The 15,326-nt window shown below is 36.8% G+C and overlaps 1 protein-coding gene across 6 annotated transcripts in view; it reads left to right on the top strand.

The window, feature by feature from the left end:
* Positions 1 to 15,326, top strand: part of LOC114346223 (uncharacterized) — a 122,705-nt gene that overhangs the window by 73,572 nt on the left and 33,807 nt on the right. For all 6 annotated transcript variants that reach the window (XR_007695726.1, XM_028296996.2, XM_028296997.2 and 3 more), the window contains one exon: positions 11,715 to 14,280. Coding sequence is in view for 5 of the 6 variants with exons in the window: in XM_028296996.2 (XP_028152797.1) it covers positions 11,715 to 14,280 (2,566 nt within the window). In the remaining variant the exon portion in view is untranslated. The remainder of the gene's footprint in view (positions 1 to 11,714; positions 14,281 to 15,326) is intronic.

Raw genomic sequence — 15,326 nt, forward strand, 5'->3', positions numbered from 1 at the left:
AATAGGAACTACATAATACATAAAAACATGAAATCAAGAGAATTCGAAACAACTGAAGGACTAAGGCAAGGAGGTGTCATGAGTCCAACCCTCTTCAACATTTTTATGGACGAAATCATGAAAGAGCGTACACCGCAACTAAAGAAATTGCATGTAGGTTACAGGAATCTCCAAAGTGTAACCATTTCGACATGTGCATTCACAGATGTCGTAGTGGTGATTTCAGAAAAAGAACTAGATTTGCAAAATAACCTGTAGACGTGGAATAACGCATTGTGTAAACATGGTATGAAGACAAATACATATAAAACGAAGACTGGTAATATCGCAAGAACCACTCGTAATAAATATACAAATTAATCAACGTGGAATGAAGTAAACACTTCTGTTGTATATAGGTATATGAATTTATTAAAATTCTTAAAATTTATCCACAAGGGAGTGGAAGTACAAAACGTTTTCGGTCAGACTGACCATCATCAGTGTAAACGTCCAGTGTACAAGTAATTGTAACTAGCCACTTCAATAGGTGTAAAAACCTCTAAATAACATTATTGCTACATTGTATGTTATAAAGTAGTCGACATTAAGTCGATGTCTTAAGATTATAAATATCAAATGTGGATGTATATCATCCTTGCTCGGAATTGCACAAGGTTGTTGTGTTCTGGTGAGAGGTTTCAGGCCAACTGATGAAGAGATAAGTTTCGGCGGATATAATATAATTAGAACATAAAGTTTCTAGTGAGATTTTGAAAGTTTCGGGTGATATTTCATCCCTTGAAAGCAATGTTAGCATCTGCTAGCATCTCTAAAGTCACTTCTGATTTTGACGACAAGATATCATCCCTAAAATCTACTTTTGAAGAAAAGATCAAAGAAATGGAAAATAAAATGGAGGAAACGGAAAAAGTAGTCAAAGGGGTGCAACCCATCTTAACAGACATTAAAGATGATGAAACCAAATACAAATTGGAGCCACGGCCGATAATTGAAGGGAGTGTAAGTCTTGCTAGTGTTAAGGTGCCAAATTTCGACGGAAAGTCGTCATGGAACAGTTATAAGAAACAGTTTGAAACAGTTTCAAGAGCGAACGGATGGTCTGAAAAAGACAAAGCTGTAAATCTGGTTATTCCTCTTCGAGGAGAGGCTTTGGATATACTCCAGACCATAGCTGTAGATGAGACGAATGATTTTGAACAACTTATGAAGAGACTAAACATGCGTTATGGGCACGAACATTTGGAGTATCAGGCGCGGCTTAAAAACCGACAACAAAAGAAAGATGAAGCTCTTCAAGAATATGAGCTAGATATTGCCAGGCTAGTACGATTTGCTTATCCAACAGCTCCCGAAGACATGATGGAAATGTTGTCTGTTCCAACATTTATCGATGGTCTTCGTGATTTTGAAATGCAGAGAACACTGCGATTAGCTCGTCACAAGACGCTGGTCGATGTATTGTCCGCGGCCCTAGAGTTCGAATCAGCTACACAGGCCTCTGGTGAGTACAGTGCAGTTCGAACTGTGAAAGAAGAAGAGGATGAAGACAAACTTGACCAGCTGGTAAATATGGTGAAAGGCTGTACATCGAAGAAAACGAAAACCATGAATTGCTGCAATTGTGGCGAAAAGGGCTACGCGCGGAGTTTAAGTAAGAACGCAAATCAAGAAACTCGCCAGCAGGAAATAAGAGAACGGACAGATCCTAGGGGGGCAGCCTCGACTCAGAACTTCTCTAAAAGACCATGTAATACTAATAACTTCTTTGAAATGTCGTGATAGTGAAAGATAGTGTATATGTAGATGGAGAAATAAATGGTAAAAAGTATACATTGTTGGTGGATACCGGAGCGACCAGGACCATTATACGGCCGTCAGTTATAAACAGTCGTAAGAAGCTGTTACCAACGAGGTTGCGACTGCGAACTGCCACAGGTGAAAATGCCAACATCCACGGAGAAATCCAGATACAATTAGGGATTGGAGCAGAAAAGTTCGTCCATACTGTCATACTTGCAGAATCGAAGATGTTATATTAGGAATGGACGTAATTAATTTGCATGGATTTCAATTGGATTTTAAGAGCAGGGTAATCAAAGTTGGCAACGAGGAGGTATTTCTTCATCCACATGATGACACCACTGTGCTAGCAGCCATTAAAGAAGACACAGTTGTGCCTGCGAGGAGTGAAACGAACATCGTAGCGCGGCTAACGGGAATTGTAGAAGAAGGAACACCTGTTATGATGGAGCCATGGAACCACGACGAGGAGGTTAGCCGAGGAATCATAATTGGAAAGGAATTGGTTACTTCTGCTAAAGAAATTCCCGTGAGATTGATTTACCCATTAGCGCCCAGCGTTACCATATGGTAACGTAAAACACATGATTTTTAAAAATTCTTTGGTATGCCCATGGAATTAGTCAGCCACATATTTTGAGAACTATCGTTTCTAGGAATACTTCAGGTACCCATAAAACGTAACGGATTCGTATTTTAGCCTTTTTTAACCGTCGAGAGATAATCATATGACAGTGTGGTTTAAATTTATAGAAAAAGATGGACGTCCGTTTTGCATAAGCAATTTTTGATAGTCTTCTAGTAACTATATTTGCATATTAAAAAAAAAACTAAGTTTATTATACCCCAACTTATTATAAATTGTTGTATTTTATTAACAATTAAATGTAGCGAATTCGGTAGGAATAGTCAAAGTACGCCGTTACCATATGGTTGCGGTGGGCGCTTACAGAGTCATAATCTTATTTTTTTTCAGTCGTGGATTTTTGTTAGCAGAAGCGATAGTGTTACTGGTGCGATGGAAAGATAACTCTGTTGTTACAATAGCATCTGCGAGTTGTGGTGGTTCAGCATTGGGCACGGTAAAAATATTTTCTCATGAAGAAAAAGGCCACATTCAAGTAAGTCGGCCTCACTATATTGCTGAATACAACAAAATATGGTGGGTACCGACTGGATCAGCGATACTCAACCTTTTTTTTCTCTGGGCCACATAGTAGCTATTGCCACAGCTTGCGGGCCGCGATCTAGGTGAAGTAATATACAGTATGATACAAATGAAAGGAATAAATTCGTTATTTTGTAAATTGGCGACTATAAGGAAAAATCTTGAAACAGGTCAATTTTTTATTTTTAAATTATAATTTTTTGACATAATACATATTATTCTAGTGACGTCATCCATCTGAGTGTGATGACGTAATCGATAAATTTTTTAATCAAGAATAAAGTTCGTCTGCTAGCTCATTTGAAAGGTTATTCAATGCTGTATTCAGCACTTTAAACATTTTTTGCATATTTTATTTTTGAATATGAAGATTCACACAGGCATGATCAAGCAAACAACGTGAAGAGCAATTTATAGTTATTCCTAGTAATTGCCTCCAGATTTGTATCATCTTTAAAATCAATTAGTACCTACATCTGACAACTTTGCGCTATTAAATCCCAATGCCGCAAATTGTGTAGTAGTAGTAGCGGCTAAATCAAATCATTAAATCTTTCCTGAAATTCATCGCTCAATAAAACTAAGTACGTAATTAGAAATAGTAGCAAAGTTTTCTGGGGATACATCAATTCCATCTTGTTGATCTTTTACCAATGTCGAAAAGTTATACAGATTTTTTATATTAATTTCCTCGATGTACCTACATCTTTAGCTTGTCCTCGAAAGCAAATACTTTATTCTTTAACTGCGAAATAATTTTATGTTTACCTTTTAATTTGTAAACGACGATTAAGTTCGCCAAGTTTTCCTGGTATGTCGCAAATAAATGCTCCACCACCAACTATCTTACTAAGTTAAAAATAATTTGATCGTTTACAGAGCCCTTAAGTTAGCCTTCGGGCCACATAAAAAATGCAAGAGGGCCGCATGCGGCCCGCGGGCCGCATGTTGTGTATCACTGGACTGGATGGATCAAGGTGTTTCAACCTACCGAGTAGAAATTTGCAGTAAAAATGGTACTGGCATTGTAACATGGTTGTTGGATGTTGCAGTCCATAATTCATGGCATTTATATAAAAAAATATATCCTTGCTATCGTTTAAGAGAGAATTGACCCAAGATCTTCTCGCAAGATTGGAAGTCGTCCCTTATATACAGGAAGACCTAGTCTACATAGACAGAACTTGCCAGATCTTCGTTTTGATCGCTTCGACCATTTGTTACATCAAGCAGTAGACGGCGATGTGCTGGAGACAGATGTACAACATCTGAACGAACAATGTGTAAAAAATGCAACGTTGGTTTGTGTGTTAATTGTTTTACAGGATACCACACCAGACGATGAAAATATTCTCAAATAAATATTAAAAAAAATTAAAAATTTTGGTTTCAACGATCCTAAAAATTCCTTAAGCGCCCAGCTTTACCATATGGTAACACCATATAATTTTTAAAACAAAAGACAGGAAACCGAAAAACTTGTTTTTTTGGATTAAATTATTAACATTTTCATTAAATTAACCCTAAAAGTAAAGATTTTTAAATAAACAAAAACTTGGGCGTTAATGGGTTAATGTCAATGACTACCCGGTGACCATCAAGAGGGAGACAAAAGTAGGAACTTGTGTACCCGTGACGTCCATAATCCGTCAGACGACAACATCAGATAATTCCAACGACAAGTTCGACCAAATGGTTGCAGTTGCGGGCCAGTCTCTAAACCAAGTGGAGAAAAGGAAATTAAGGGAATTTCTTCGGCAATATCGTGACATTCGTACCGAAAGGAGGAAAGACAGGAAAAAACGACAGTTGTCAAACATAAAATGGACACTGGTACCGCTAGGCCAATTCGTCAAACAGCTCGACGATTACCACAGTCGAAGAGAGAGGAAGCTGAAAGGATTGTTCAAGAAATGAAGAAAGACGGGGTGATAGAACCTTCTACGAGCCCATGGGTCTCTCCGGTGGTCCTGGTCAAGAAGAAAGATGGAACTACGAGGTTCTGTGTGGACTACCGTTTGTTGAACAATGTTACCAAGAAAGATAGTTATCCTCTGCCTCGGATCGACGACACGTTGGACACATTGGCTGGAAGTAAATTGTTTTCCACGTTGGACTTGAAGTCTGGATATTGGCAGGTAGAAATGGATCCAGTGGACAAGGAGAAGGCGGCCTTCACTACAGGATCTGGATTATGGGAATTCAACGTTGTGCCGTTTGGACACTGTAATGCTCCTGTGACATTTGAGAGGCTTATGGAAAATGTGTTGAGAGGGTTATCTTGGAAAACGTGCCTGGTGTATTTAGACGACATAATCGTCTTGGGGGAGACGTTTGAAGACCACCTGAAGAATTTAGAAGACGTTTTTAATCGACTTACAGCTGCCCAGTTAATGTTAAACCCCAAGAAATCATCGGGCCGGAGTTAGCCACAGGAACGCTGATTCTCTATCTAGAGGGCCGTGCCCAACAGAGTGTTCCCATTGCAACAAAACAGAGTCAAAGGAAGCAGCAGTACTAAGAACAACATTAGTCAACGGCGAGTGGACGCCTACCAAGATCAAGGAAGAACAAGAGAATGATCCAGTTTTACAGAAGATTCGAAAATTGAAAGAAGAAAATCGTCGACCATCTTGGCAAGAAATATCAAGCCTAGGCTCAGTAGTTAAGACGTATTGGCAGGGCCTATTTTACCACTAGGCCCATGAGGCTTCTGCCTCGGGCCCGCATTTTAATGGGGCCCGAATAGATCACCAAAAGAATATTTTTATTGAAAAAACAAATTAAATTTTCAAAATTATTTAATTTTACGAACAGGAAATGATAACAAATTTGGTTAGAGTTATATTCATAAACCATAAACCACTCTTATCATAAAACTGCAATAAGAGTAGTGGAGTAGGTAGATTGCCTTGTCGGTATTTTAAAAATAAGCAAAATTTAAACACCCCTCCGAATGATTAACAAGAGGTACGATTTACAAGAGGTATAGTCACGTATTTGTCATAATATTTATTTAAAATTCACTTTACTACAAAGATAAAGTATTGATTGCTTGTATTAGTTTTCAGTCCTGTTCTTTTTAAGTTAGCTCAACTAATCTATTCATTAATCAGTACCTAGTCGTTTTATTAAATTTCTTTGAACACTTATTTTTCTTAATTGAGTAATCGTTTCGTTATTATCATGAGTTACAAACATTTAAGTGGCAGTGAAAAACAAAAAAAAACAAAAATCAAGAGAACAGGAACGGCAGGAACAAAAAGATGCAATATTATCATATATTTTACAACCCACAACAGTGTGCAAAAATAAAAGGTCGTCCTCCCATCCTGTTCTTCTTCTACGCACTGCAGCCCAAATTGAGCTTTGGCCTCCATTATTTTTTGCCTACAGCCTTGTTTATCTGTCGCTGCTCCTCTCCATACATGGACTCCTAAAAATGTTTGTGCATCGCTGCTTACTGTGTCTTCCCAGCGCTTTCTTTGATTTCCAACCGGTCTCTTTCCCTGGGTCCAAGCATTCAGTGCTCCTTTTTGGTAGCCTAACCTCTCCCATTCTTATCACATGTCCGGCCCATTGCAATCTTTGTATTCTGATGAAGTTTGACAGGGGTGTTTCCTTATAAAGTTGATAAAGCTGGTTGTTGTATCGAATTCACAGGTCCTAGTTTTCTACTCAGTACTTTACCTTCGAATGTGTTGAGTTTGTTTTTGGATGTTTCTTTCAAGATGCATGCTTTACTGCCATAGCATGCTATTGGTCGAATTAAGGTTTTATAGATTCTCATCCTTGTATTTCGGTGGACACTTTTAAACCGAAATATATGGGAGAGGGCAAAATAAGCTCTGTTTGCCTGTGTTATTCTCCTCCGTATTTCTCTACCTTCTAATCCATCGGCATATATTTCTACTCCCTAGTATGTAAACTTTCCAACCGTTTCAATGTCATCTTCATGTATAATGTTTTGTGGGACTATATTTCTTTTCGTCTGTATCATTATTTCTGTTTTTTTTCTGTGTTAATTTCCAAACCTAGCATTTTCTTTTGCGTTTTTAACTCTGCGTATGTTTCCTGTGCTCCTGTTGATGTTCTACTCATAATATTAATATCATCGGCATAAGCGGAGAGTTAAACGGTTCTGTTGGTCAGTAGGTTTCCTCGTCCAGTCTGCATTTGCCTAACTGCATACTCCAGTGCCAGGTTAAACAATCTTGGGGCCAGCTTGCCATCTCCTTGCTTCAATCGCTGCGAGATTTTGAAAAAGTCGGTCAGGTGGTTTTGTGCTCATACACATGCCTGAGTTTCATCCATTGTGTCTTTAATGAGCCTAATTAGCTTGTGTGGTATTGCGAATTCAGCCAAAGTATAGTCTCTTCCTTTTGACTAAGTCGTATGCCTGTTTGACGTCTACAAACACGTTGTGAACATCAATGTCGTGTTTCCATGATTTGCTAAAGACCTGCTTGACTGTAAATATTTGGTCCATTGTCGATCTTCCCCATCTGAAGCCCGTCTGAAACTCTCCAATAATATTTTCTGCTAGTGGTTGGAGCAGCTGGTTTATAATATACTTACGTGAGGACTTTATATGCTCACGAGAGAAACTCCGCGGTAGTTTTTGCACTTCAAACAATGTTTAATTATTGAAATATAAATTTTATTTATTGCAATATTGAATATTAAAAATTTTATTAATTAAAATTGCAATCTTAAAAATTTAAATTTTTGGTGCAACTATATTTCTATTAAATAATTAATACATTTAAAAAAGTTATTATTATTATTATTTATATAAATTTTTGTTAGGGGCCCGAAAATTAAGTAGTGCCTCGGGCCTGATTTAAAGTAAAATAGGCTCTGCGTATTGGGGCCAGTGGGACTCATTTATCTTGGAAAACAGCTTGCTTAAACGAGTAGCTGAAGTTGTTTAACAGAGTAGCCGAAGTACTTCGTCAGTTACACGACAGTCCATCAGGAGGGCATTTTGGTGTAAAGAAAACCCTTCAGAAAATACGGGAACGATTTTATTGGATGAATAGTTCCGACGATGTGAAGGACTGGTGTAAGAAATGTACTACCTGTGCTACAAGTAACGGACCCTATCGGAAAAGAAAGGCTCCTATGGGACAATACAATGTTGGAAGTCCGTTTGAAAGAATAGTTTTGGATATTGCCGGGCCATTTCCAGAAAGTGAAAATGGATGCAAATACATGTTGGTCGTAATAGATTACTTCACGAAATGGGTTGAGATCTACGCAATTCCGGACCAGAAGGCCGCCACTATTGCAGATGTGCTAATCAAAGACTGTATCAGCCGATTTGGAGTGCCCCTGGAGATCCATAGTGATCAAGGAAGGAACTTTGAGAGCGATCTATTTCAGGGAATCTGTGATAAACTAGGCATGAAGAAGACAAGAACCACGGCCTATCACCCGCAATCGGATGGAATGGTGGAGCGTATAAATAAGACAGTCGGCAAGTATTTGACAAAGATGGTGTCCAATCACCAGCGAGACTGGGACCAGTACCTTCCGTTCTTCGCAATGGCCTATAGATCTGCTGTTAATGAATCAACGGGATAAACACCAGCAAAAGTCCTATTTGGACGCGAGATGCGTCTACCCTGTGATTTAGAGTTTGGATTCGACCTGGAGAAGATGTGGCTGGTGAGGATTATGTGAATGAATTGCGAAGAAGGATGGACGGTATACATGAGTTGGTCCGTTCCCATCTTCAGATCGCTAGCGACCGAATGAAGAAACGATACCATACCCAAGCCGAGAAGGGATGTTTCAAGGAGAACGAGAAAGTCTGGCTTTATAATCCAAAGAAGCGAACAGGTGGTTCTCCCAAGTTGCAGCAGTTCTGGGAAGGCCCGTACCTCATTATCAAGAAAATTATTGACGTTATCTACCGAATAAGCAAGATTCCTAGGGGAAAGCCGATAATAGTCCACCATAACCGGTTGGCGCCGTACGAGGGAGACCACGACGTAGATGAAGAAGTGGAAGTAAACCAAGTTCGAGAAACACCTGACCTCGCGTTTGAGGAGTTCATGGGGGCCTATGGAGGTACCGGTAAAGCGAGACATGGTGTTACCACTGAAGAAAAGCAAGATCTACTCGAACTTCCCGATGACTATTCACTGGTCCACACCATCCCGGCCAGTATCAGAGACGCACGAGGGTTGGTATCCGCCTTTCGAAGGAAGTTTGGTCGAGTTGCAGAACTTCAATGCCAACTGCCAGCTCCTGGTAAAGCATTGAAACTCCAAGATGCATCACGTTACCTATTCTATCTGGTAACAAAAGACACTGTCCATGACCAACCTACCTACCAAGATGTATGGGATGCATTAATTCAATTGACAGAGCACGTGTTAGAGTCCGACGTGCAAAAGTTAGCCATGCCAAAGTTAGAATGCCGCCAATTAGACTGGAGAGTTATCCGAAATATGGTAGAAGAAATTTTCCAAGACACCGAGGTCCAGATGTTAGTCTGTTGCAATCCGCATAGTTACTGGTGCGGAGCGAAGACCGTCCCCTGCCACTTTTATACAACTGGCAGTTGTAAAAGAGGATCCAGTTACAGATACCAGCATCCAGTTCGAGTCCCGCCAAGGTTCCAGGAGGAACCTTCTTTTAAGGAGGGGGCAATGTGACGTGATTTTGTCACCCGACTATTTTCAGCTCCTTGCCTATTTATTATAATTTAACAAGAAGGGTCTTGTTTACCGAATTTGATTTATGGGGCACCTTTTTAACAGGTATATTAACCTCGATATTTCTTTCTAGAACATGCTTATTTGATATTTATGTAAATAAAACCCTTCGATTGTTATTCTAGAATAGGATGAATTCTTCCGTAATAATCTTTCTTATTCTGGAACATTGTAATAATGTATAAATAGGGGTTTTTGGAATTAGTAAGTCAGTTGTGAATTTGAATACGTCGGTGTATTTTGATATGTGTCTGGCGCGATATATTTTTGTAATTGTAATTATGTAAGTACATTATTAGATTTGGTGTAATAAATAAATTAGATATCGTAGTTTGTAAAATAAAAGATATAAATTCAGTGTCTTTAATTTGTTTAGAAGTAAGTTATTAAAAATAAATAAAGTCAACTAAAATTAAACTTAGTGCCTAAAAACATAAATAATCAAATAGTAAAGTCAACCGCGTAAAGTCAGTTTTGTAACAATATCCTTGCTGCACAGCATCACTTAAGTAGATGCAGTATAATTTTAGTGCCGGCTTCTTCGTGTGTGTAAGGAGCTAGTCTCAAGACACCTTGACAATTTACGGTTAGAACGTCACTACCGATTGTAGTAAGTACCTGGTTGTCTATGGAAATATCTGCGACATATTTAGCTAAAAAGGCAAAAATGCAGTCTTATTATCGTCAACTCTGAGAAACTCCTCCCAGTTTTTGGGAAGTGGACGTTTAGGTTCAAAACGCTTCTGAACATCTTTTCCTCATTTGCTTTGTGTTTTCCTCTTCAAACTGTCAGGCTCTTTTCGATGGCGGTATTACCTTTTTGAAAAAATATGATATACAGGGTGCAAAAATATAAAAAACTAAACATATTTTTATCTAAAAAAAAAACAGAAAAAACACAACTTCCGGTTTACGAAATCAATCTTATAAATCAAAAAAGGAACCTATATACCAAATTTGGTTGAAATCAGACTTTTCGTTCGAAAGTTATCGCGATATTAGACACATCTTCATAGCCGCCATTTTGAAGACCCGCCATTTTTGTAAAAGGCAAAATCTGAGATCGCCTCATATCTAAATTTGAACCTTTATATGTGTAGTATATGTGGTCGAAAATATATGCTTCTATCATTAAATGCACGATTAACCATTAACTTGCAGACTAAATTAATTATTGCTTTACTATACAGTGCACTACACCATGTACGTGCATTGATCTTACTTTGCTTTATGCTTCTATCATTAAATATACAATTCTTATAATATTTGCACGAATCTGCCGCACTAAATGAATAGTAAATAAAAAATACCAGCACTTAAGAGTTGCCACTTAATAGTATCAACACTATCATTTTGCTTCTCACCAGACGTTTTCTAACTATTTCTTTGTCTGAAGAACCTTTTTATGAATCTGACAGTGTACAGTACAGTACAGACCGACGTTTGACTAAATCTGTCAGTCACTTCTAGGATCGCTTAGGCAAAGCCCGAAACAGATTATTTTTCTTTCGACGTTTGACTGAAAAGTTAGGCACTCCTAGGTTTGACTAAAAACACTTCAGCCAAAAGCCGAAAATGTAATTTATTTCGGGGTTTGACTAAGACCGTTAGTCAGACCTGAGGATTGGCTAGTCAAACCTAAGAGTACCGGAACTTCGGGGTTTGAGTATAACATACAGTGAGGACGTTTGAGATGGAATAAATTCATTTTCTAGAAAATTGGTCACACTGGAGATAAATCCCGAAACAGGTCGATTATATTTTTAAATTTTTATTTTTTGGCATATATGACGTCCATTTATAAAAATTATAATTTAAATATAAAAATCGAATTGTTTCAGGATTTATCTCCAGAATCGCCCATTCTCGAGAAAATGAATTTATTCCAACTCAAACGTCCTCACTGTATTTAAAAGATTTTGTTAAGAAAAACCAAACTTACCTAAGTCGACAAGCATTTTTAATTTTTAGATCTACATATTGTGCCAAAATCAATTAATTATGCTTCTTCGTTGTAGATTTACCAATGATGTTACCAATGCAATCTAAAATCTCTACGATTAACCGAATGCAAACCATCTTTGACCAACCACCTGTTTCCAACCAAAACATAACCGATTCAGACAATTATAGTTCCTTCCAAATAGATTCAAATAATTATTGTTACCACCAAAATAGTACTGAAGAGTTAAAGCAACTACCTCGAAGTATAAACGATGAACAGATGAAATCAACTACCAAAGAAATAAAATTTAGTGATGAAATTACAATTGCAAGTAACAATAATAATGAATATACTGCCGTGAACAGTACTCTGTATACTGGAACGTTGACTGAAGTCCAAATAGATTCAAATAATTCTAGTCGCCACCAAAATAGTACTGGAGGGTTAAAAGAACTACCTTCAATTGCAAACGTCGAGCAGCTGAAATCGAATGTCACAGAAATAAAATTTAGTGATGAAATTACAATTGTAGGTAAAGATAATAATGAAGATTTTGTAGTGGAAAGCACTCCGCTTACTGAAACGTTGACTGAAGTCCAAATGGTTTCAAATAGTTCTAGTTTCCATCAAAATAGTACTGGAGAGTTAAAGGAACTACTTTCAATTGTAAACGCCGAAAAGCTGAAATCAAATATCAAAGAAATAAAATTTATTGATGAAATTACAATCGCAGGTAACATTAATAAGGAAGATTCTTTAGCGGAAAGCACACTGCTTACTGAAACGTTGACTGAAGTCCAAATAGATTCAAATAGTTCTAGTTGCCACCAAAATAGTACTGGAGGGTTAAAAGAACCACCTTCAATTGCAAACGTCGAACAGCTGAAATCAAATATCAAAGGAATAAAATTTAGTGATAAAATTACAATTGTAGGTAAAGATAATAATGAAGATTTTGCAGTGGAAAGTACTCTGCCTACTGAAACGTTGACTGAAGTACAAATGGTTTCAAATAGTTCTAGTTTCCATCAAAATAGTACTGGAGAGTTAAAGGAATTACATTCAATTAAAAACGTCGTACACCTGAAATCACATATCAAAGAAATAAAATTTAGTGATGAAATTACAATTGCAGGTAACATTAATAATGAAGATTCTGTCGCGGAAAGCACTCTGCGTACTGAAACGTTGACTGAAGTCCAAATAGGTTCAAATAGTTCTAGTTGCCACCAAAATAGTACTGGTGAGTTAAAGGAACTACTTTCAATTGTAAACGTCGAACAGCTGAAATCAAATATCAAAGAAATAAAATTTATTGATGAAATTACAATTGCAGGTAACATTAATAATGAAGATTCTGTAGCGGAAAGCACTCTGCTCACTGAAACGTTGACTGAAGTCCAAATAGGTTCAAATAGTTCTAGTTGCCACCAAAATAGTACTGAAGGGTTAAAGGAACTACCTTCAATTGCAAACGTCGAACAGCGAGCGTCGAACAAAATAACAATTAAACATAACATTAATAATGCAAATTCTGCAGTGAATGTGCCAGAAACAGAAACGGTAATTGAAGTCCCAATGGATTTAAAGGGTTCTATTTGTCACCAAAACAATACTGAAGGATTAAAGGAAATATCTCCAAGTACAAACGTCATACAGGTGAAACCAAATATCAAAGTAATATTAGGTGATGAAATAACAATTGCAGATAACGTTAATAATGAAGGTTCTACAATGAAGAGTTCATTGCCTACCGAAATTTTAATTGAAGAACTCCACAACAGATCAGACGGCCTTATTTCTGCATTAGGTTTAGAGTTAGATAAAGAACAACCGCAAGAAATAGTTGCGAATATAGAAAGGGACAGAAGTTCTTATTTTCTGGTTAATATACTAGCAGGTACACAATTCAAAGGATTTGATAGGTCAGTGGCTACTAGTGATGATAACAATAGCAAAATACAATATAAACGTAAACAGACAAAAAGCATTTTAAAGCGAAAGAATAGTGTGGAAGAAAACAAAGAACCACAAGCTAAAAAAAGAAAAAAAGGCATTACTTTTGACAGTGTTACCATCTTCCAATTTCCCAGAGCGCAAGGTTTTACTTGCATTCCCACACAGGGTGGTTGCACCTTAGGCATGGAAGCTCACCATTCTGATAAAAAGACGTTCTCCGTAGCGGAACATGCCTTAGAAAAAAGAAACCGTAGAGAGGTCGTGCAAAAACATCGATCTCATAAACGTAATGGTACACGTGGAAAGAAAATATGTAACGAAAAAACGAACGTTAAGGATGCGCCATACGAAGGATCAGACAAAGACAATTCAGATGTATTACAACGACTCCATTTATCTCAGCGAAGAGCTTTGCTACGAGCTGCTGGCGTGACAAGGATAGATATGACAGAAAGTGATGAGTGTAGGAATATTCGAACATCTAGAATGTTATGTGGATGTGGATGTAAAGAAAATTGTGATCCTGATACTTGTTCCTGTAGTCAGTCGGGAATCGAATGTCAAGTAGATGCAGATCATTTTCCATGTAAATGTTCCAGAGAGAACTGTAGGAACTTAAAAGGAAGAATCGAGTTTAGTAAAGATAGAGTTAGAATTCATTATACACGTACACTTATGAGGTAAGTTTTGTTTCATAATACGGGTATCCAAAATGTTTTACATCTTTTTTCAACCTGTCTCATGCTCTATTTGCATCCCATTATCAATATAGGCCATTTGTTAATTTCAGCGACATTCATTTCTGACATTTTTATTTTATTACATTTTTATTATTTACTTCAAAGCTTTTTATTTATACAGTGTGTCTGCGTAACTTGGAACCATATGGGAAACTTTTTTATTATCAATTTTACGAAAAACAGTTATTCTTCATAAAATGCTCTACATAGTCTAAAACCTAAGATTCAATCATCAGATATCAAATTTTATCAACAGTATACGAGGTATGTCAAAAAATATGAATTTCACTCAAGACGAAAGTACCTTTATATTTCACAATATCGAAAATTGTTATTAAGAAAAGTTGTTTGGAATTAAAAATTTTGTTATAATTTCGGATATCCAACATCATTTTTATTACGATAACTCCGTTATTATAAATTTTACGAAAAAGAAGTTATTATTTATAAAAAGGTCTGCATAGTCTAACAACTAAGATGCAATTATAATATATCAAATTTTATCATTTTATACGAGGTATGTCAAAAAATATGAATTTCGCTCAAGAGTAAAGAACCTTTATTTTTCAACAAGAAGGATGTAATTGCATATTGAAACATAGTTTTAAATTCCGAATAACTGTTTATAATAACAATTTTCAATATTGTGAAAAATAAAGGTTCTTTACTCTTGAGCGAAATTCATATTTTTTTAAATATCTCGTACACTGTTGATAAAATTCGATATCTGATTATTGAATCTTAAGTTTTAGACCATGCAGAGCACTTTATAAAGAATAACTTTTTTTCGTATAATTGATAATAAAAAAGTTTCCCATATGGTTCCAAGTTACGCAGACATACTGTATAAAGGGTGTATCATTCAGAATGTCCAGTCTCTGAGTTGTAGATTCTAGACCTCAAAATATTAAGATTTAATCCAAATCACTTGAATAAAATGTTCCTCCTTACTGAGTTACAGGATGTTTTATTTAAAAATTTAAAAA

Source organism: Diabrotica virgifera, chromosome 10 (genome assembly GCF_917563875.1).
Source record: "Diabrotica virgifera virgifera chromosome 10, PGI_DIABVI_V3a".
NCBI classification, from domain to species: Eukaryota; Metazoa; Arthropoda; class Insecta; order Coleoptera; family Chrysomelidae; genus Diabrotica; species Diabrotica virgifera.